Consider the following 20,895-nt stretch of genomic DNA (forward strand, 5'->3'; position numbering starts at 1 on the left):
GAGAGGGAGGTAAATATTTGTAAAAGTTTTTTAAAATTTTCAATTAAAAAAAACAAAGGCAATATATGTGTTGATGTATACATGTGGTTTGTGAGGATGGAATGGATGGAGAATTTGGGAACCATCTGAGCATGGTAGGATATCAAGAGCCGAGGTGGCGCAGTGGTTAAATGCAGCACTGCAGGCTACTTCAGCTGACTGCAGTTCTGCAGTTCGGCTGTTCAAATCTCACCGGCTCAAGGTTGGCTCAGCCTTCCATCCTTCCGAGGTCAGTAAAACGAGGACCCGGATTGTTGTTGTTGGGGGCAATATGCTGACTCTGTAAACCGCTTAGAGAGGGCTGGAAGCCCTACGAAGCGGTATATAAGTCTAACTGCTATTGCTATTGCTATATGGAAAGTGAAAACTCCTTTGAGTTCTGTTTGCATAATCAGAATGGATATTTACAAGTTAGGGGATTCTCCATAGGACTTGTGATGCCTATAGAGGGCCAATGCCTAAGCATTTTGCTTCTGAAGCTAGTTTTGTTGGGTACAGCTGTAACAAAACAATTGATGCGATACAAGTATACTTTTCCAATGAAATCCAATATATAATCACTCAGCAAGCTAGCATTGTTCAATTCAAGGGAGTTATCAGTATATATGGGTATATAGAACTACAGCCTTAATGCATTAATCAACAATACCTTGCATAATATCACTAGCCTTCCTCTGCTTCATGCTGTGTGTTTCTGACAAGCTGGAGTAACCCTTTTCCTCCTCACTCTGCTGTGGGAGGCTGTTTCTGCAGAGACCAGTTTGACTTGGCTGATGTCTTTCTCCAAACTCAGCAGAAACACCCTCATTTCCTAGTGCAGAAGACAAGATGCAGCTTTAATTCCAGTTTCTGTTCCTGAAGCAAAAATAAACACTTTACGAGAGAAACTGAGGTAAATTTACCTGTGATGACTTCGTGATTTTCAAAGCTAGTCCCACTTCTTGGTAAACGTTGAGTCTGTTGAGTTAGGGGGAGTTCCTTTTGAAAAGATAAGCAAATTTGAGTTATGTTATTCTCTTGACTCTTTTAATAAGGTATGTGCTGGGGAAAACAATATATAGTCTATTATCTTGTGTCGAGCACTTACAGCACATAAAATAACAACGTTCTTAGAAAGATCCATCCTACGTCCTTTCCTGCAAACGATATTTCTATCAACTCAGCACTTTAGGTAATTTTTTTTTTCATTTCTGCATTTTAACAAGTTATTTTGTTTGTGCCATTGAGTTTTCTGCTTCTTGTGGAACAAAACCCTAGAGGTCCGGTAAATATTTAATCTTATTTTTATGCTATCCTGTCTTAATTTAGTTTCATACACAGATAGTATTTGATGTACGACTACATTAAGCCTTACAATTATGGCTGTAAATCACGGCAGTTGTAAATGGGTCATCATGTGGCTGACCCCGATTTTATGAACTTTTTCATGTGGCAGTTGTAAAATGAACATCACAGTTCTTAAGTGAATCCATTATTTTTTTAGGGGGCGTTTTTTTGCCAAAAATCAGAGGAAATTATTGGTTTTCTGTGAAGTACCCGTGGTTCGCCCATGAGGCCAATGTTGAGAAAAGACACGGACACGAGCTTTCTCGGGATGAGGCGACCCAGATTGGGGTCTGGTAGCCCCTTTTATTGAGATAGGACAAAGGCAGGAGGAGCAATCAGCATGTGATTTAAGACAGCCTGTCAAACTACAATTGCTAATCTACTGCTCAGGGAAGTTCTGTCTATATATGGTCATATCCTGGTCAGGATGTTTTATCTTTTGGGACTTGTTTTTTCCTGTGTGGTTCAGCGTGGCTGCACATGCCCTGTTATGCACTGGGCCATGGGTCGCCACACCTACACAAGGAGTTATATGACAACAGTTTTCGGCAAAACTGTCATAAATCATCTTGTAAATGTGAGCCACTCGACCACTGCTAGACGTGTTGACTGGTAAGCTGGTAATTTGAGACTAAGTCCCAGGTAATGAAGTCAGCTTCCATTACATGTTCCAGCTCCTGCCAACCTAGCAGTTCAAAAGCACACAAATGCAAGTAGATAAACATATACCACTTTGGTGAGAAAGTAACCATGTTCCATGCACCTTCGGGATATAGCCATGCCAGCCACATGACCAGAGAATCATTTTTGGACAACACTGGCTCTTTGGTTGTGAATTGGAGATGAGCACACCTCTAGAATTGGACACAACTGGCAGGAGAGACCTTTATGGAGCCGAGGTGGCACAGTGGTTAGGGTGCAGTACTGCAGGCCACTTCAGCTGACTGTTATCTGCAGTTCAGCGGTTCTAATCTCACCGGCTCAAGGTTGACTCAGCCTTCCATCCTTCCGAGGTGGGTGAAATGAGGACCCAGACTGTGGGGGCGATATGCTGACTCTGTAAACCACTTAGAGAGGGCTGAAAGCCCTATGAAGCGGTATATAAGTCTAACTGCTATTGCTATAATCGCTAAGGTCATAAGTTGAGATTACTCATACTTTATTAGCATGCAAACCTTGCTCCCCTTTTCCTTTCTCCAATCAACTTTCACCTTTGCCTATTCTGATGAGGCTAAAGTCCTATTAAACAATTGTTAATTCCACCTTGGTGTGCAATAGTATCACATCAGTGTGGTGCAGTGGTGGGTTTCAAAAATTGTTGGAACCTACTCTGCGGGTATGGCCTCCTTTATGGGAGTGGCTTGCCACCCATGTGACCGGATGGGAGTGGCTTGCTGCCCATGTGACCGGATATGAAATTATGAATTAGTACTTAGGTCGGTTCAAGTAGCTATTCCGAAGTTAGTGGTTAGAAGTGGTTGAAGCAAGATATGGAATTAAAACCAGAAATATTTTGTTGGCTATTTGAAAGGGAGTATAATATATATTTAATTTTACACATATTAGCAGCTGCTGGAATTGTGTTTGCACAACAGTGGAAAAACAGAGATACGTAAATGAATAAATATTACAATGTGCAGGAATAAATAAATTGACAATTAAAATCAAGAAGGCTTTGAATACTTTTTCCCAATACTTGGGATTGGTTTTAGCAATTGCCAACTAACGGAAACAGAAATTAGAAATCCAAAAGTATGAAAGAAAACACCAATTATGTGAGGAAAGGTCCCTAAAATGAATAAGAAAATATTACTAGATCATTATTAATGCGTAGATAACTGCGGGACATTACACACCCACCAGTGGTGGGTTTCAAAAAATTTTGGAAGCTCTTCTGTAGGTGTGGCCTGCTTTCCGGGTCCACTGGTGGAACCTCTTCTAACCGGTTCGGTAGATTTGACGAACCGGTTCTACCGAATAGGTGCGAACTGGTAGGAACCCACCTCTGGTGTGGTGCTTATTTTTAATGTGGTTGTTGCTGCAACAGCTATTCTGAGGAACAGGGCAATTTTTGGCCTGAAAAGAAGGCATGGCTCTAGTTCCAACAAGATGGCAGTTCAATGGCGAGAAAAGGAAAGTTCTGCACTTAAGCAGGAAAAACGAGATGCATAGGTAATAGCAATAGCAATAGCAATAGCAGTAGACTTATATACTGCTTCATAGGGCTTTCAGCCCTCTCTAAGCGGTTTATAGAGTAAGCACATTTCCCCCAACAACAATCCGGGTCCTCATTTCACCCACCTCGGAAGGATGGAAGGCTGAGTCAACCCTGAGCCGGTGAGATTTGAACCGCTGAACTGCTGATCTAGCAGTCAGCTGAAGTAGCCTGCAGTGCTGCATTTAACCACCGCGCCTCCTCGGCTCTCGGTATGGGATAGGCAGCACCTGGCTCAACGGCAGTGCCCAGGAGGGGGATCTAGGTATCCTGGTGAGCCACCACTTAAGTATGTGTCAGCACCGTACTGTCCCTTCTGACCCTATGATTCTGTAAGATGGGCCTGATTCTGTCTCAGAGGCAGATGCTGAGGAGAAATTACCGACTCCTCTTTTGGCTCCTGCGTTCTCATAATTTTCTCCCTCAGGTAATAAGCTGAAATGAAATGAGAAAAACAGGAAGTGCCGGATTGGGGAGGGAAAAGCCATTATTGAAAAGTGATGAAAGAAGCATCTGGGTAACAGCCATTGGGGAGGGAGCTTTGCCCTGACTCAGTTTCTCCAGACGAGAAGAGCAAAGTCAACCCACAGCTGAAGACAGATTTCCCGCGCTGGGATTCAGTTCAGCTTCATGAGGTCCTTTCGCCGGGTGGATTTTAGGGGCCAGGAAGATCCGCCTTCTTGCAGGAGAAGGAAGAACAGAACAGACTTGTCTTACAGACTGTTTCAATCCAGGGCATATCTTCCAAGCCGAGGTGGCGCAGTGGTTAGGGTGCAGTACTGCAGGCCACTGTTATCTGCAGTTCAGCGGTTCTAATCTCACTGGCTCAAGGTTGACTCAGCCTTTCATCCTTCCGAGGTGGGTGAAATGAGGACCCGGATTGTTGGGGGCGATATGCTGACTCTGTAAACCGCTTAGAGAGGGCTGAAAGCCCTATGAAGCGGTATATAAGTCTAACTGCTATTGCTATTCCCTTTCAAGGTTCATAATAACTGGTGGGGGGAAAAAAACCTGAACCCTGCTTGATGCTCCAGAAAAGTTGTTGCCACGTGGAACATCCCAGTGTTCCCATCCTGATGCCTATAAATGTGTTAAGTCTCAACAAACTTTAAATAAAGTGGTGAAGGATTATGGGAATTTAAAGTACAGTTTAGCATACTTCTGATCTGCAGCAATAGCATCTCATACAAAATCACTCCTTAAACTAATGCAATTAAATGAAGTTATAAAACAAGCAGTTAAGCACCTGGAAATACTGGAACTTTCCTTTAAGAACCACTGAACTTTAGTTGTATGAAAGTGCCAGGAATCTGGAATTTGGATTGTAGTCTCCAAAACAGAATTATCGTCTCTTGTATGCTTCAACTGGAATCTTTCTCTATATATGCTAAGCACATTCAAAGGCGGGCTGACACACTTTATCTTTATTTTACAAATATACTGATATTGCAAACAGCTCCACACAGAAGGGTTATTTCTAACAGGCAAAGCAGACATACATTAAGGTAGTGGTAGGGAATGTCCCAAATATTAGGTTAGTATGAGTGGTCTTTAAATGCAATGTGTCAAGGCCTATCCTATCATTTGAGGGATGAAATATTTGTCTCAAAATTAATTTTAATTTAATTTATTTTTAATTTTATTTGTCGTGCTGCTGATGACGTCAGGTACGCGCTTTAATCGGGCGCGCTTTAGTGGACCGCGGTTTTGACAGGTCACGGGTAGTCATTGAAACTTTGAATCCAGGTTGTAATCAGCCCTGGGTAGATCTGTCATAACTTTGAATAGTTGCTAAGTGATCAATTATAAATCAAGGACTACCAGTAATCAGTAATGGCATCGGACCTGGGTACCTGAGAGACTGCCGATTACCTCCCATAGACCGATTAGATCTCACAGGTTAGGTCTCCTCCGGATTCCATCTGCCAGCCAATGTCGGTTGGTGACTCCCCGGGGGAGAGCCTTCTCTGTCGCAGCTCCAGCCCTCTGGAACGACCTCCCCGTGGAGATCCGGACCCTTACTACCCTCCCGGCCTTCCGCAAAGCCGTTAAGTCCTGGCTGCTCCAGCAGGCTGGGGGGGCCTGTGAAATATCCAGCTCCACAGAAATTGTGAATGTTGTGGTTTTGTTTTAAAGTGTTGCCTTTGTCTAGTTTCCCCCCTTCCCTTGTCTATTGTGAGCCGCCCGGAGCCCTTCGGGAGTGGGTGGCATACAAGACAAATAAATACAAATACAATATTTCTACCACCTATATATCACAGATCAAACACTGTAATTGGTGATACCTTTTCTTTTGATGTTTGATCTTCAGAGCAAATCTGTGGCAGACTACTGGAAGCAGGACTTCTTACTTCAATAGATAGTTCATCCTCTCCTGAAACCCAAACCGTAAATAATTAAAATTGCTGAGTGCATTGCATCAATCAATGGCTGGATCCAAGGATTCTAACATTTCCTGCTTAATTAAGTCAGAGAAGTATACCCCTTAATTATTATATCCTTAATTAATATCTCAAACTGTAAGATTTCCATTTCCAAAAACTAACTCATCAAATAAGTAAAGACTTTAATGTGTTAGGCAACAACATTTGATCGTAATTAATGTTTATGAATTAGGAAGTAATCACTGAGTTCCTTAATTAAGTAATATTTGCTTTGACAAATTAAATGTAATTTACTCTTTGAATAAAATGTGTTTAATTTCCGCACAAATTTGTATTAAATAGTCTAACAGACACCTCTGGAGATGACTGATGTGGAGATCTTCTAAATATTACTGAGTGGCAGGAAGCCTTTGATTCTTGATATTATGGAATATTCAATAGTTCTAAAGTACCATGTCTACTGTTAAAAAGGGAAAGAATGGATATGTAATGCAGGCAAGGAAGGACTATCAATTGAAGAGGAAAAAATAACAACAATAACAACAGAGTTATCGTCCCTCTGGAACGAATTCCCTGTGGAGATTCGAACCCTCACCACCCTCCAGGCCTTCCGCAAAGCCCTTAAAACCTGGCTGTTCTGACAGGCCTGGGGCTAAAGAGCTGTTGCCCCCGTCTCAAATGGTATGACTGCTGTGAGTTTTAAATTATACATTGTTATGCTTTGTTTTTTTTAAAAAAATTGTCTGTATCCCCCTTCCCCGGTTCGAGTTGTGAGCCGCCCTGAGTCCCCTTCGGGGGGAAAAGGGCGGCATATAAATATAATAAACTGAAACTGAACTGAACACTGAGGCATTGAGTAATGAGCACTAGAACCTTTTAAAAAAAATTCATATTCATTTGGGAAATACCTAACCCATGCTTTAAAAGCTCCTTTTGCAGAAAAGTGATGGCTAGCTTCTTTGCACACACAGGTGAATACTCATAATAAGTTTATGCTGCACACACAGCTGCTACAGAGACCAAGCAATAAGGCTAGGACACTTCTGCAAGATACACTACCTGTATTACAAGGGATGGACATTCTTTTGCTTGAAGCCAGTGGAAGAGCAGAGTTGGGATGGTTCCCGGCTGCAAAGAAGGAGAGAGAGAAAAATTTTACAAGATGTTCTATAGATGGCATTTAGATCCTAAAAAGTTGGCTTCTATGTATCCGAATGTACAGCCTAAATGTTGGAGGTGTGGTTCTCTTGATGCTACATATTATCATATATGGTGGACCTGCCAAAAGGTTAAGGCATTCTGGATAAAAATATGGTGGGTTATGCAAAATATTTTTAAAAGAAGGATAAAGTTTACTCCTCAGTTATTCTTACTAGGTATATGTACTGACTTTAAAGTGGTAGAGACTAACTTGATTCTGCACCTAATAACTGCAGCAAGACTGTTGGTGGCGCAATACTGGAAGAAGGAAGACTTGCCTACAATCCAAGAATGGACATTGAAAGTCACAAACTTAGCCGAGATGGCTAAAATATCGGCATATCTTAAAGATCACTCAAATGAGAGATATAAACGAGACTGGAAAAAATGGATTGACTATATACAAAATAAATACGGGACCAAGAAATTCCAGTTAGCCTATGCTTAAGATCAGAAATGATTTAAACGGTTTAAAGTTAGTTCAGTAAGAAGAAGCTAAGATCAATGTAGAGATGTCATTAATTTCTTTATTTCTTTTTTCTCCATAGATTTTAGACTGTGTTAGTTAAAAATCCATACCGTGTACGGGTTCTGGGAAGTTGGGGGGGGGGAAGGAGGAGGGGGGTTGGGGGGTGGAGGGAGGGAGGGGCATACAAAAAAAAATTGTACTTCAATGTTTTAATGATTGACGAATGATGAAATATTTGTGTTTTTTAAAAGAAATAAAACCTTTGGAACCAAGATGGAGATGGCCTTGATTACCTAATTCATGCTTGCAGCAGGGAATCTGTGCTTACTTACATGTTTGGTGCTTCTCCACTGCAAAACCTAAAACTGTGATTTACATCTTTCAACTAAAAAGATAAATATCCTAATTTAGAGCAAGGGCTATCTCAAGGCTATAGCTGGGTAGTTGCAAAAAAGAAAAGACAACGTATCTGGAATCTCATTAACTAACCACAGTGACATGCAAACACGAAGTTCCAATGCTACTTTCAAGTAGATAAATATGTTATCTTAAAAAAAACAAAGCATTTAAATACCAATCCTTTCTGTCTTATTAGTCTCTGGATTATATTGTTTAACCAGCTTCTATTTATTGCAGTAGAAATGTTTGCAATCTCAGGAATGTGGATAAAGGCAACCACAATTAAAGAGAAAGCAGTCCAGTAAAGATTTCCCGTAAACAGGCTAAAATTGGATTTGAGGGAACCAACACCATGCTGTGAAGATTTAATTAAATGTTAATTCTTTGGCATGAGTTCAAGGGTAAATACTCTGGGGCATGAAAAATTAAAGGACTTTCTTTAATGAATTTTGAGCTTGATACAGTATATACTCTGACTGAAAATGCCACATGAATTTATTTTTTACAGTGAGAGACAGCAGATCAATCCTTCCAAAAGGAATGTAGCAATAGAAATAGGCAGAGTCTCCAAGAAACTGTATTAAAACACATTTAAAATGAAATATATTCTGCAGCAGAGGCTATCTATATATATTCTATTTGCAGCCGTTCAGGTACACCAAGAAAGCGCCAAGCGTTAAGGATGCTTGAAAATTTGGGGAACTCCAAATCTTTGCTCCCTTATTTAGGAGCTCTTGAGGTCAACTGCAGCTTTGAGCATGGCTTGTTCTAAACATTTTATATTTTTCCCAAGTTATCATTCATTCATTTTATTTTACACTGCTGAACCAATCAGGATTCATGATGGTTTATAGCAGGGATGTCAAACTCCCTGTCAGCACTCCTCCATTGAATAATTAGGAAAGAAAACCACGAGACTCCATTGATAGAAATCAAGTGTACTTTTACTAATTACAAATGATCAGAAGCGTAGCAAAGCGAAGACTGATTATTTAGGCGCGAAAGCAAATGATATATAGAATAACCCATTCCCCACCCCTTGGTATCCCAATTACAGTCCAATCATAATTCTCCCAAGTGTCAGGTGTGAGATAACGTCGAAAGGCATCACCAATGGAATGTCGGTGCCGTTGGCCTTGGCGGGAAACCTCCTCCGCATGCGCAGTAAGACAGGCAGCAGAAACTCCAGAATCTTCCTCCAGCACAAGTAATAGTCCCTCCCCAAATACCATGCCCCCCCTCCCCGTTTCAATGGCAGCCGAAGCAGCAGCAAAGCAGAGGCTGACATCCCCAGTCTGCGGGTCAGATGTATCACACGCTGGCCGGTTTAGCAAAGGGGAAAAACATCGTGATATGTCATGACACCACCATGACGACACAAGTTTGACACTCCTGGTTTATAGGCATCCAATAAAGCATACAATCAATTAAAATGTACATGAGAAGCCTCATTAAAATCAAATCGTAACCAGTGTAGAATAGCAATAATGCAGTGGTGGGTTTCAGAATTTTTTAGAACCTCTTCTGTAGGTGTGGCCTGCTTTGTGGGAGTGGCTTGCCAGCCATGTGACTGGGTGGGAGTGGCTTGGCAATCATGTGACTGGGTGTGTGTGGCCAACTTGCAAAATGTGGTGAAACTCACTTAACAACGCTCTTGCTTAGCAACCAAAATGTTGGCTCAGAAACTCTGGCATTTGAAGCACACAAGTCTTAAAGCTGTCAAGTTACAAGACCCTTGCACCACTAACCCTTTAGAAAAAAACCCCCCAGGGGTGTTCAAACTTGACAGTTTTAAGACTTGTGGACTTCAACTCCCAGAATTCCTCCTCCAGTCATGTTGGCTCAGGAACTCTGGCATTGAAGCATGCAAGTCTTAAAACTGTCAAGTTACAAGACCCTTGCACCCCTAACCCTTTAGAAAAAAAAACCCAGGGATGTTCAAACTTGACAGTCTTAAGACTTTAAGGTTTAGATAGGACTCTTAGAGGTGGGCGGGGTGATTAGTGAGCCAGCCAATCAGTGAGTTGTGGGCGGGGCAAGCGTGGTGCAGGTAGGTGGGGGGAGGGAGCTGGAACCAGTTCTAAACGGCACGGTAGATTTGTGGAACCTCTTCTATAGAAGTGGTTAGAACTGGCAGGAACCCACCTCTGCAATAATGGGAAGGCAATGGAACTTAGAAGTTAATTTAAAATTTCAAAATGGAAAAAATTAACTGGTCACCAAATGCAGAACAGAAGAACATAAAGATGATTTGGACAAAGAATCTGGCCATTGTATAAGTGAGTAATTCTGAAATAATAGCACGTAGTCCTTGCATTGTATTGACTTGTTTGTTTAGGGAAAAACTGACATCACATAACTACAATATTATTATGTACTTTATTTCAAACATAATTATATCTAATATGTGAATACTTTATGCGGCCCCGTGCTTGTCTGTATCATAAGTAGCAATAGCAGTTCGACTTATATACCACTTCATAGGGCTTTCAGCCCTCTCTAAGCGGTTTACAGAGTCAGCATATCGCCCCCACAGTCTGGGTCCTCATTTCACCCACCTCGGAAGGATGGAAGGCTGAGTCAACCTTGAGCCGGTGAGATTTGAACCGCCGAACTGCAAATAGCAGTCAGCTGAAGTGGCCTGCAGTACTGCACTCTAACCATTGCGCCACCTCGGCTTTCTCAGTAATAGGCATTCAGTTCAAAATAGCTGCTTTTGATTTATATTAAAAAAAAAACTTTCTTGAACAGTTTTATAACAATCTCAGTAGAACCCTAGATAGGGATTTTTTTAAAAAAATCCAAGAAAAAAGGCAATAGCAACAGATATCCCATGATATGAAAACCACTCAGGTGAGTCACCTAGAGTTGAGCTTGACTTTAAGGGAGCTTTACCTTATAAGGCTGTCAGTCTCAAGGTTCAGATAATAACTGGGTGGTAAAAGTCTCACTTTGCTCAAGGCAATCTAGTGGCGAAAGAATCTTTCAGCCAGAAACTGTATGATTCACACTGTTCCCACTTTTCAGCTGCACAGCAGGAAGATTGCATCAATTTGTACCCAGTTAATCTTGCACATCACTATGGCTCTGGTTGGAGTAAAGACCATGGCATTTGAGAACATCTCCTGCATTGGGCTAATTGGCAACATGGCTTCTGGGGTTTGAGAGCCGTATAAAAAAGTATGGCCCCTTTTTCTAAGAAAAAGTAGTACAAAGGGAAAGCAAACATTAATGAACCAGGCCATTACTAGAATCCATATGACTTTGTCAAAGGCTTGAGAATTAATTGCTCAAGCTGTGCAATTTCTCTGCTTGAGCCAAGAAATACACCAGATCCAAGGTAGCAGCATTATATGAGTCTTGATCAAAGTCCCCAGCTTGGCTCTTCTCTAATTATTGTCTAAGCTAAAAAAAAGAAAAAGAAAAACTGAAGGAGAGGTATTGTCCTTTCAAAACCCAAGCCCAAATCTAGGATTTGTTAAACACCATTTTTATTTTATGTGCCTTTTCTTCCTAAGAAACAGAGACAGCAGACGGCTTCATTCATTAAGATACAGGATCTTCCAAGATCAATCCCTTTCTGCCAGCTCAGGCCAGCCTCTGGCTTTGAAATCTTGCATTGTTTGGCAAATTCAAGACATGCCATGCACAAAATGGGACCAGGTAAAGCTTTTTGTTTCTGGTATGGTGATTAATTGTTGGCCAAACGTTATTTGTTTGATGTTCTGCATCTCAGCTATTGGGAAGCAAAGCAACCACATCTGAAAAAAGGAGGTTAGTATCAAGAATTTCCATGGTTCAACAATGAATATTAATTTTGATATTTGGGAATGAGAATGAGCATGCTCAGGGACATTTTTAGGATGTGAGAGTCCCCACTCCTGCCTAAGTGACTATCATGGCTCCTTCAGAAATATTTCTTTTCTCCAACAACTGTTTACTTTATATCACTCATACCATGGATGGTAATAATAAATTGACAAGCACCGTTTCAGCATCCTTCCTCCTTCTTGCAATTGATTTCCTTAAATCTTGCAGTTAATAGAAAGAAAAAAACAGATGCAAATAAAGATATATATATGGCAGGATCTGGGTATCTAAGGGCAAATCTCCAAATCAAGTTGGTGCTGGGAATCTTGGCCTTAAGGCAGAATAGAGAGCTCAAAATGTCTTTGTTTAAACCTTTGGCAACTTTTTGCCCTTAATCACTTTTAAATCCTTTAAATTGGTTCATCCTTAATCCGGGGTGAAGTATCACTCACTGGATGGCTTGATTGCTCGGCTCCTCTGAAGATCTCTTTAACTTTAAGATAATTGTGTTCCAAATTTATTTAAAAAGTGGAGGGTGGGTTGTTTGCGAAACCAGTGTCTTTATGCAGGCTGGTTAGCTTGCTATCTCTTCCTTGGCTGCTGTTGCTCAGACTCACAGTATGCCTGCAAAATCTCTTTAGATCTTAACAGAACAGAAAAACAGAGTTGGAAGGAGACTTGGAGATCTTCTAGTCCAATCCTGCTTAGGCAGGAAACCCTATATCACTTCAGACAATTGGTTATCTAATATCTTCTTAAAAACTTCCAGTGTTGGAGCATTCACAACTTCTGGAGGCAAGTTGTTCCACTGATTAATTGTTCTAATGGTCAAGGAAATTTCTTTTTAGTTCTAGGAAGCTTCTCTCCTTGATTAATTTCCATCCATTGCTTCTTGTCCTGCCCTCAGGTGCTTTGGAGAATAGCTTGACTCCCTCTTCTTTGTGGCAACCCCTGAGATATTGGAACACTGCTATCATCTCTCCCCTAGTCCTTCTTTTCATTAAACTAGACATACCCAATTCCTGCAACCGTTCTTCATATGTTTTAGCCTCCAGTCCCCTAATCATCTTTGTTGCTCTTCTCTGCACTCTTTCTAGAGTCTCCATATCCTTTCTACATGGTGGTGACCAGAACTGAATGCAGTATTCCAAGTGTGGCCTTGCCAAAGCATTATAAAGTGGTATTAACACTTCACGTGATCTTGAGTCTATCCCTCTGTTTATGCAGCCTAGAACTGCATTGGCTTCTTTGGCCAATGTGCAGCAGTGTGGGTCTTCTTATGAGGAACAGACTTTTGGAGCAAAGTGGGCAATCTCCTGGACTTTCCTTGTCCAGAGAAGCACCATTGCCTTTCTTTGCCATACTCTCTCTGCTGTTTGTGGAGGCACAGAGCCCACCATTTCCCCCCCTACCCGGAAGCTGCTTTGCAATTTAATTCTAGGGAGAATCTCTTTCTTCAGCTCACAGCCACCAAGGATCAGAGAAATTGGCATCTGATTAACTTACAGCATTGCACAATACCAACAAGGAATAAACTTCAGTTGTGGAGCTCATATCGTACACAATAGAGGATGAATAGGACTCCATTATTCTAACATTTTTGTTTTTACTACTGTTACTAATAATAGAGCCGAGGTGGCGCAGTGGTTAAATGCAGCACTGCAGGCTACTTCAGCTGACTGCAGTTCTGCAGTTCGGCTGTTCAAATCTCACCGGCTCAGGGTTGACTCAGCCTTCCATCCTTCCGAGGTGGGTGAAATGAGGACCCGGATTGTTGTTGGGGGCAATATGCTGACTCTGTAAACCGCTTAGAGAGGGCTGAAAGCCCTATGAAGCGGTATATAAGTCTAACTGCTATTGCTATTGCTATTGCTATAATTTGTACACTCTTCTTCTTCTTAGGCAGCCCGGGATATTATTTTGTCTTTTTTGTCTTACAAAGTGCCAATAGAGATGTTTCTGCATCCCAGAACATTTTCCACAATAGGAGACCCAAACAACTGTCTGTTCTAATCACAGACTCGAAATAGCAGGTTGTTAATGCCTATAGGTGGCTGGCTATACGGCCCTGGCAAAACTCATCAGAAAAGCACAGAAGGGCCATGCCTCTAACTGATATGCCTCACTGCTTGGAAGATCCTTGATTTAGTTTTGAGCAAAGCAAAGCATTACTGAACATAGTTTCAGTGAAAACCTCTGTATTACAGAGAAGCTACAGAGACTGGACCAAGACTGGACTACTGTAACGCGCTCTACATGGGGCTGCCCTTGAAGAGTGTTCGAAGACTTCAGCTTGTCCAGAATGCAGCTGCGTGAGCGATTGTGGGTGCACCTCGGTACACCCACGTTACACCTATCCTCCGCGAGCTGCACTGGCTGCCCATTGGTCTCCGGACACGCTTCAAGGTGCTAGTCGTTACTTTTAAAGCCCTACTTGGTATCGGACCTGGGTACTTGAGAGACCGCCTCTTGCCAGTTACCTCCCAAAGACCTATTAGATCCCACAGACTAGGCCTCCTCTGAATTCCATCTGCCAGCCAATGTCGGCTGGCGATTCCTCGGGGGAGGGCCTTCTCTGTGGCTGCTCCGCCCTCTGGAATGATCTCCCCGTTGAGATCCGGACCCTCACCACCCTTCCGGCCTTCCGCAAAGCAATTAAGACCTGGCTGTTCCGGCAGGCCTGGGGCTGTTGAACTATCCAGCCCCATTCGAGGTTACGGCTGTTGTTGAATTTTAAATTGTTGTTTTTATTTTATTTTTTGTATCCCCTCCCTTTTTTATTGTGAGCCGCCCTGAGTCTCTCGGGAATAGGGCGGCATACAAACTCAATAAAATGAAATGAAATGAAATATATCTCTCCAGTTGGGGTTTTTAGTCATATTTTTTTTTATTCTTTCAAGTATCTCGTTTATTTGGGATTATTAATCTCCTGTTTTGTATATCGTTCAAAGGCACAGAAGCCCAGTTATAAGAATAGCAGCACCTCACTGCTTTACAGAGCTCACTGATGTTCCCTGGAAATTCACAAACTTCGGTGTGATTCTATAAAGGATTGCAGCGTTAGAATCCAAAGTTTGCGCCAGAGTGAGCCTCCCGATATTATATCTCTACAATTAGAGGCCTACAACCCCCTTTTAGGGAAACTTCCATGCTAGCTTAGTAAAATGTACTGTATCCTGAGGAGATTACAAAGGCTTTGACAGCTGGGTTAATGCATTATTTATTTGATGTTTTGAATGGTGTCGGTGAATATTGGAACACAACTTAGACAGCATCGGACAAATACAATCACTGGAAAAGAGTAAGGAAACTAGTTTCCAAAAAAAAAAAGAAAAAGAAAAGTAAGAGAAAGAGCATTAATGAGAATAATGCAGAGTGCGCATTGTTGTCATTCTAGTGAGTCAGATATGACAATACAGAGAAAAAGAAGCACCGTTTAGATTGGTTCTTGTGCCTGTGATGGGAATAGTCATCATTTCTTATTTGTATGGTTGATTCGCCTATTAACAAGAGTGTTAATAGTAGTTGCTATTGCAAAAAGAATATCTGCAGAAAATCCTGCAAAGTGTATCACTGGAACCAGCCCTTCATGGTATTGGACCTGGGTACTTGAGAGACCGCCTGCTGCCAATTACCTCCAGTAGACCGATTAGATCCCACAGATTAGGCCTCCTCCGAATTCCATCTACCGGCCAATGCCGATTGGCTACCACCCGGAGGAGGGCCTTCTCTGTGGCTGCTCCGGCCCTCTGAGACAAGCTCCCCGTGGAGATTCGGATCCTCACCACCCTTCAGGCTTTCCGCAAAGCCCTTAAAATCTGGCTGTTCCGACAGGCCTGGGGCTGACGAGTTCCCGTCCCCGCTCGAATTGTGTGCTTGTTGATTGTTTTTAAATTGTTGTAGTTGTCTGTTTTTTTTTTCCTCCTGTCTGTATCCCCCCCCTTACTTTGGTTTGTGAGCCGCCCTGAGTCCCTCTGGGAATAGGGCGGCATAGAAATGCAATAAATCAAATCAAATCAAATCAAATCAATCTTGGCTCTGGTCTTGTTGTTGTATTCTGATAAGGTAATGCTCTCATATTGGACAGGTGGTGTTTGTATTGTATTGTATTGTATTTTATTATTTGTATGCCGCCCTTCTCCGGGAGGACTCATGGTGGCAAACAATTCAAGGGGGAAAAAGGGGAACATAAAAAGACAAAATACAAATAATAAAAGTAGACAACAGTCGCACAACCATACATGTCGAGAGGGGAGGGAACTCATCAACCCCAGGCCTGCCGGCAAAGCCAGGTTTTGACGGCTTTTCGGAAGGCCTGGAGAGAGGTGAGGGTCCGGATCTCCACGGGGAGTTCATTCCAGAGGGCCGGAGCTGCCACAGAGAAGGCCCTTCCCTGGGTAATAGCCAGGTGGCATTGGCTGGTAGATGGCACCCGGAGGAGGCCAACCCTGTGAGATCTAATGGGTCTGTGGGAGGTAATTGGCAGCAGGCGGTCTCTCAAGTACCCAGATCCAATACCATGAATAGTCATGAATACCATGACTAGCACCTTGAAGCGTATCCGGAGACTGATCGGTAACCAGTGCAGCTCGCGGAGGATAGGTGTAACGTGGGTGTACCAAGGTGCACCCACAATCGCTCGCGCGGCTGCGTTCTGGACGAGTTGAAGTCTCCGAATACTCTTCAAGGGCTGCCCATGTAGAGCGCATTTCCTGTGTATATTGGAGAGACCAATGAGTATTCTACTATAATTGCACATGGACTGGATAATGTGGAGATTATGATCAACATGGAGTATATGGTAGTAAGTGGCTGGAAGTGACAATCCCATGAAGACTGGAATGATGGATGTTATGCTATCTTTAAAGTGGTATTGTGTTGCTGTTTTCTTTGCTGGGATGTGTGTGTGCGTGCGCCAGGAACGTGCAGTCAGGGGAGGCAGGGGAGGCGGGGCCTCACCAGTGCCATGAGGAAAAGAAAAGAATTTTTAAAAGAATTAAAAAGGCCAAGGTAGTTGCTGCCAGACTCCAAAGTCCCAGTGACTCTGAGTCTGCTTAGTGCTAACTGTAGGGGGAGGCGAGAGAACTATGGGCCTCCTTTGCATAAGGAATTTTTTGCCTTTTAACCCTTGCTCAGAGTTAAGCAAGGGTTAAAAGGCGGAAAAAAATCCTTATGCAAAGGAGGCACGTGATTCTCCTGCCTCCTGATCTGAGAGCAGCAAGTCGTGCCTGTTGCTTTTTTATTTAATTTTTTACATTTTCATCATGGCAGGCAGACAAGAGGAGAGTTGAAAGAGTTTCCACAGCTGGAAAAGGTATGTGGATCGGACGGAGGGGGGGGGGCATTCAAAAATATTTGTAATTTTTTATTGTGAGGAATTTGTGTGTGTTTATGTGTGTGCGTGTGTTTCTTTCTTCACAGCGGTGGGGTTGGAGGAGGCGGGGGGGGCGAAGCGGCGGAGCACAGCAGTGGCAGGGACATTCTCACCCCTGTGTCCCAACAGGCCAGGCATCTCGCGTTTATGTCCACCATAAACGCGAGACGCCTGGCCTGTTGGGCACAGCGGTGGCAGGGGGAGGAATGGGCTGGGTGGACTGGCTGGCTGGGGAGGGGGGAGCCCTTTAAAGCCCTGCTGCCGCGTCCCGGCGCCGTCTGCCATAGAGCGGGTCCCGCTTGCCTCACCGGCCATGAAGCTCACCGCACGTCACTGGTGTGCGCGTGCATACGCACACATAGAATGCCCAGCTATGTGACCCAGACATTACATTAATGCCTATCTGAATCAATCAGCCAAACACAAAAAATTGAGGCAATGAACAGCAGGAACAATATCAATACTCTGGACATGTAATGTAGACAAATGCTCTAGAAAAAACAGTTAGCTTGGCAAAGCTGAGAGAAATAGAAGAATGGGAAGACCAGGAATAACACAGATGGATGAGATCAAGGAGATTATAGAATGAAATTGCCGCTGATGGTTACTAAAGATAGGCTGAGATGGAAAGCATTTCTCTGTGCAAATGAATAGCTCCTATCTAACTAGCAAACCACCCCTGTTAACAGAATCACAGGAATGCTCTGTTAATTTTGTGCAGATGCTAATATATGTGCATATGTATTGGGAAAGAGTGTGGAGCATAACAAATAAAACAAATTAAAAAAAAACAAGATTATTTTTCTTCCCCTTTGCACACCAACAACCTCAATCAAATTCTGAAAATTACATCAAAGTACCCCTGAAAGGCTTTGGCTGGCTGACGCAGAATATCACCACCTGACCAGGATATAAATAAGCTGCCTTCTGCTTTAGAAAGATCAAAACAGAGCAGGTAATGGTATTCCTTGTGACACTCTATTGAAGTGAAAGTTTGAAGAAGCAGGACAGAAAGAATATTGACACTTTTGAATTTTGGTGTTGGGGAAGACTCCTGGGAATAATATAGAGAGCCAAGGAAACAAATGAAGGGGGCATTGAACAAATCAACTTAAGAGTTTTCGCTCAGTGTGCAAATGACCAGGCTCCAATTATCCAACTTCAGACACATGCAACGATCTGTCTCTCAGGAGAAGGTTCTAGAGCTGGCAAAGGGGAAAGGAAAGGGAAAAGAACAAGCAATAACAAGTGGATAGACCAGAGGTGGGTTCCTACCAGTTCGCACCTATTTGGTAGAACCGGTTCGTCAAATCTACCGAACCAGTTAGAAGAGGTTCCACCAGTGGACCCGGAAAGCAGGCTACACCTACAGAAGAGGTTCCAAAATTCTTTGAAACCCACCACTGGTCCTTGGATATGATTATTCTACACTATCATGCTCATATTTATAAAACTCAGTGCCTCTGTGAAAGGTAAGGATGACTACTGCGTTTGTGGTGCAATCAGAACATTGCGTGTGTTGAAGTTGTTTTAACGCAAACCAAAGATGCCTTTTAAAAAACAAGTTTACATCCTATTCTTATGCATGCCAGTGCTGTGTGTGAGGTAATTTAAGGTGGTTCTGACAAGTGTCGTCGGCATCTTCATATCCAGTCACATGGGCGGCAAGCCACTCCCATCTGGTCACATGGGCGGCAAGCCACTCCCACAAAGGAGGCCACACCCACAGAGTAGGTTCGAACAATTTTTGAAACCCACCACTGGGATAGACTCAATTACAGTGGCAATGGAGAAAATCTCTCGGTATGGTCGCGAAGAGTAAATACTGGCACAGTCCTGGTGGCACAGTGGTTAGAACGCAGTATTGCAGGCTAAATCTATCCACAGCCAGGAGTTTGATCCTGACCGGCTCAAGGTTGACTTAGCCTTCCATCCTTCCGAGTCGGTAAAACGAGGACCCAGATTGTTGGGTGCAATATACTGACTCTGTAAACCGCTTAGAGAGAGGCTGTAAAGCAGTGTGAAATGCTATATAAGCTAAGTGCTATTGATTTGATAGAACATTATTAACCGATCAACACTTATTTAGAGATTTACTACAAAGAAAATATTGCTTGTACTGAACAAATATCAAAAGTATGATGATAAAAAGTACTCCTTTGGAGGAGCACTTTACAGGGGATGATGCCTCTTCCCTATCTTAACTCCACCCCTTCATTAAGTAACAATAATTTACATAAATGAACACATACATTAGCATTTTTGTTAGTACCAAAAAGCAATATTGCCTGAAGATCTATTAATCTGGCTACACTCTTTATTCCTGTTGCGTGACATTTACATTATATGAGCAATTTGTTTTTTTTTAAACCAAATGTTTTGTGTCCTTACCTTCTTCATCTATAGCTAGTTGAAATTCCCTGGGATTATCTATATTTTCAACAGATCTCAAGAGTGATGGACAGACAATTTCTCCATTAGGACCGGCCAGAAGGATATTGAGTGAAGTGCTTTTATGGCTTTCTTGAAAATAAGAAGATTGAGAGAAAGAGGAATAATATTATATCAATGGAAATAAATTCTCCGGACTAAGAGAAAAATCTCAGATTTAACCCTTATTGGAAATTAGCAACATTTAAAATCCTAAATATTTCTCTGTAGCTTGCTGTTTCTTCTAAACAAACCCTTACAGGTAGTCCTTGACTTATAACCATGATTGCTAACAAGGCAGTTAAATGAGTTGCACCCAATTCTCACCCTTTTTTTGGCCATGGTTGTTACACAGTTTACTGCAGTTGTTATGCAGTTATTAAGTGAATCCTGTTTCCCACATTGACTTTGTTCAAATTCAAATTTAATGAATGTATATGCCGCCCAATCCCGAAGGACTCCAGGCGGCTTACAGAATTAAATCTCTAAAAAGATAAAAAATAAAAAATAAAGAAGAAAGCAGAATTTAAAAAAAAACACATCATGCACTCAGTCTAGGCGGGGCTGGACCTCATTCATGAGGTCAACAGCCCCAGGCCTGCCGGAATAGCCAGGTCTTAGTAGCCTTTCGGAAGGCCGAGAGAGTGGGGAGGGTCCGGATCTCTGGGGGTAGTTCGTTCCATAGGGCCGGAGTAGCTACAGAGAAGGCCCTCCCCCAAGGAGTCGCCAGACGACATTGTCTGGTTGACGGCACCCGGAGAAGGCCCACCCTGTGTGATCTTATCGGCCTTTGGGAGGTGTGTGGCAGAAGACGGTCTCGCAGATATCCGGGTCGTAGGCCATGTAGGGCTTTAAAGGTGATAACCAGCACCTTGAAGCGCGTTCGGAGACCGATAGGGAGCCAGTGCAGCTCGCGGAGGATAGATGTAACATGGGTGTATCTTGGTACACCCAATATCGCTCACGCGGCTGCATTATGGACCAATTGTAGTCTCCGAACACTTTTCAGGGGCAGCCCCATGTCATCCGAACTTGCTTGGGAAAGTTGCAAATAATGATCATATGACCCCAGCATATCATAAATACATTCCAGTGGCCAAGCACCCAAATTTTGGTCATGTGGATGCTGTGATGGTCATATGTGCAAGGACTGGTTATAAGTCATTTTTTTCCTATGCTGTTGTAACTTCAAACAGTCACTAAAGAAAAAGTTGTAAGTTAAGAACTACCTGTATTTTAGTGATTATAT

The 20,895-nt window shown here is 42.6% G+C and overlaps 1 protein-coding gene across 1 annotated transcript in view; it reads right to left on the minus strand.

Annotated features, from left to right (window-relative positions):
* The window catches only part of KIAA2012 (KIAA2012 ortholog), a 98,081-nt gene that overhangs the window by 35,452 nt on the left and 41,734 nt on the right, over positions 1–20,895 (minus strand). Inside the window, exons 10-14 of the mRNA XM_087704967.1 lie at positions 19,608–19,739; positions 7,024–7,092; positions 5,866–5,954; positions 942–1,017; positions 689–850 (exon numbers count right to left, since the gene is read on the minus strand). Coding sequence (XP_087561093.1) covers positions 689–850; positions 942–1,017; positions 5,866–5,954; positions 7,024–7,092; positions 19,608–19,739 — 528 coding nt within the window. The remainder of the gene's footprint in view (positions 1–688; positions 851–941; positions 1,018–5,865; positions 5,955–7,023; positions 7,093–19,607; positions 19,740–20,895) is intronic.

This window comes from Thamnophis sirtalis, unplaced genomic scaffold (genome assembly GCF_051295495.1).
Source record: "Thamnophis sirtalis isolate CommonGarterSnake01/CBP01778 unplaced genomic scaffold, rThaSir2_p1.2 scaffold_1, whole genome shotgun sequence".
NCBI classification, from domain to species: domain Eukaryota; kingdom Metazoa; phylum Chordata; class Lepidosauria; order Squamata; family Natricidae; genus Thamnophis; species Thamnophis sirtalis.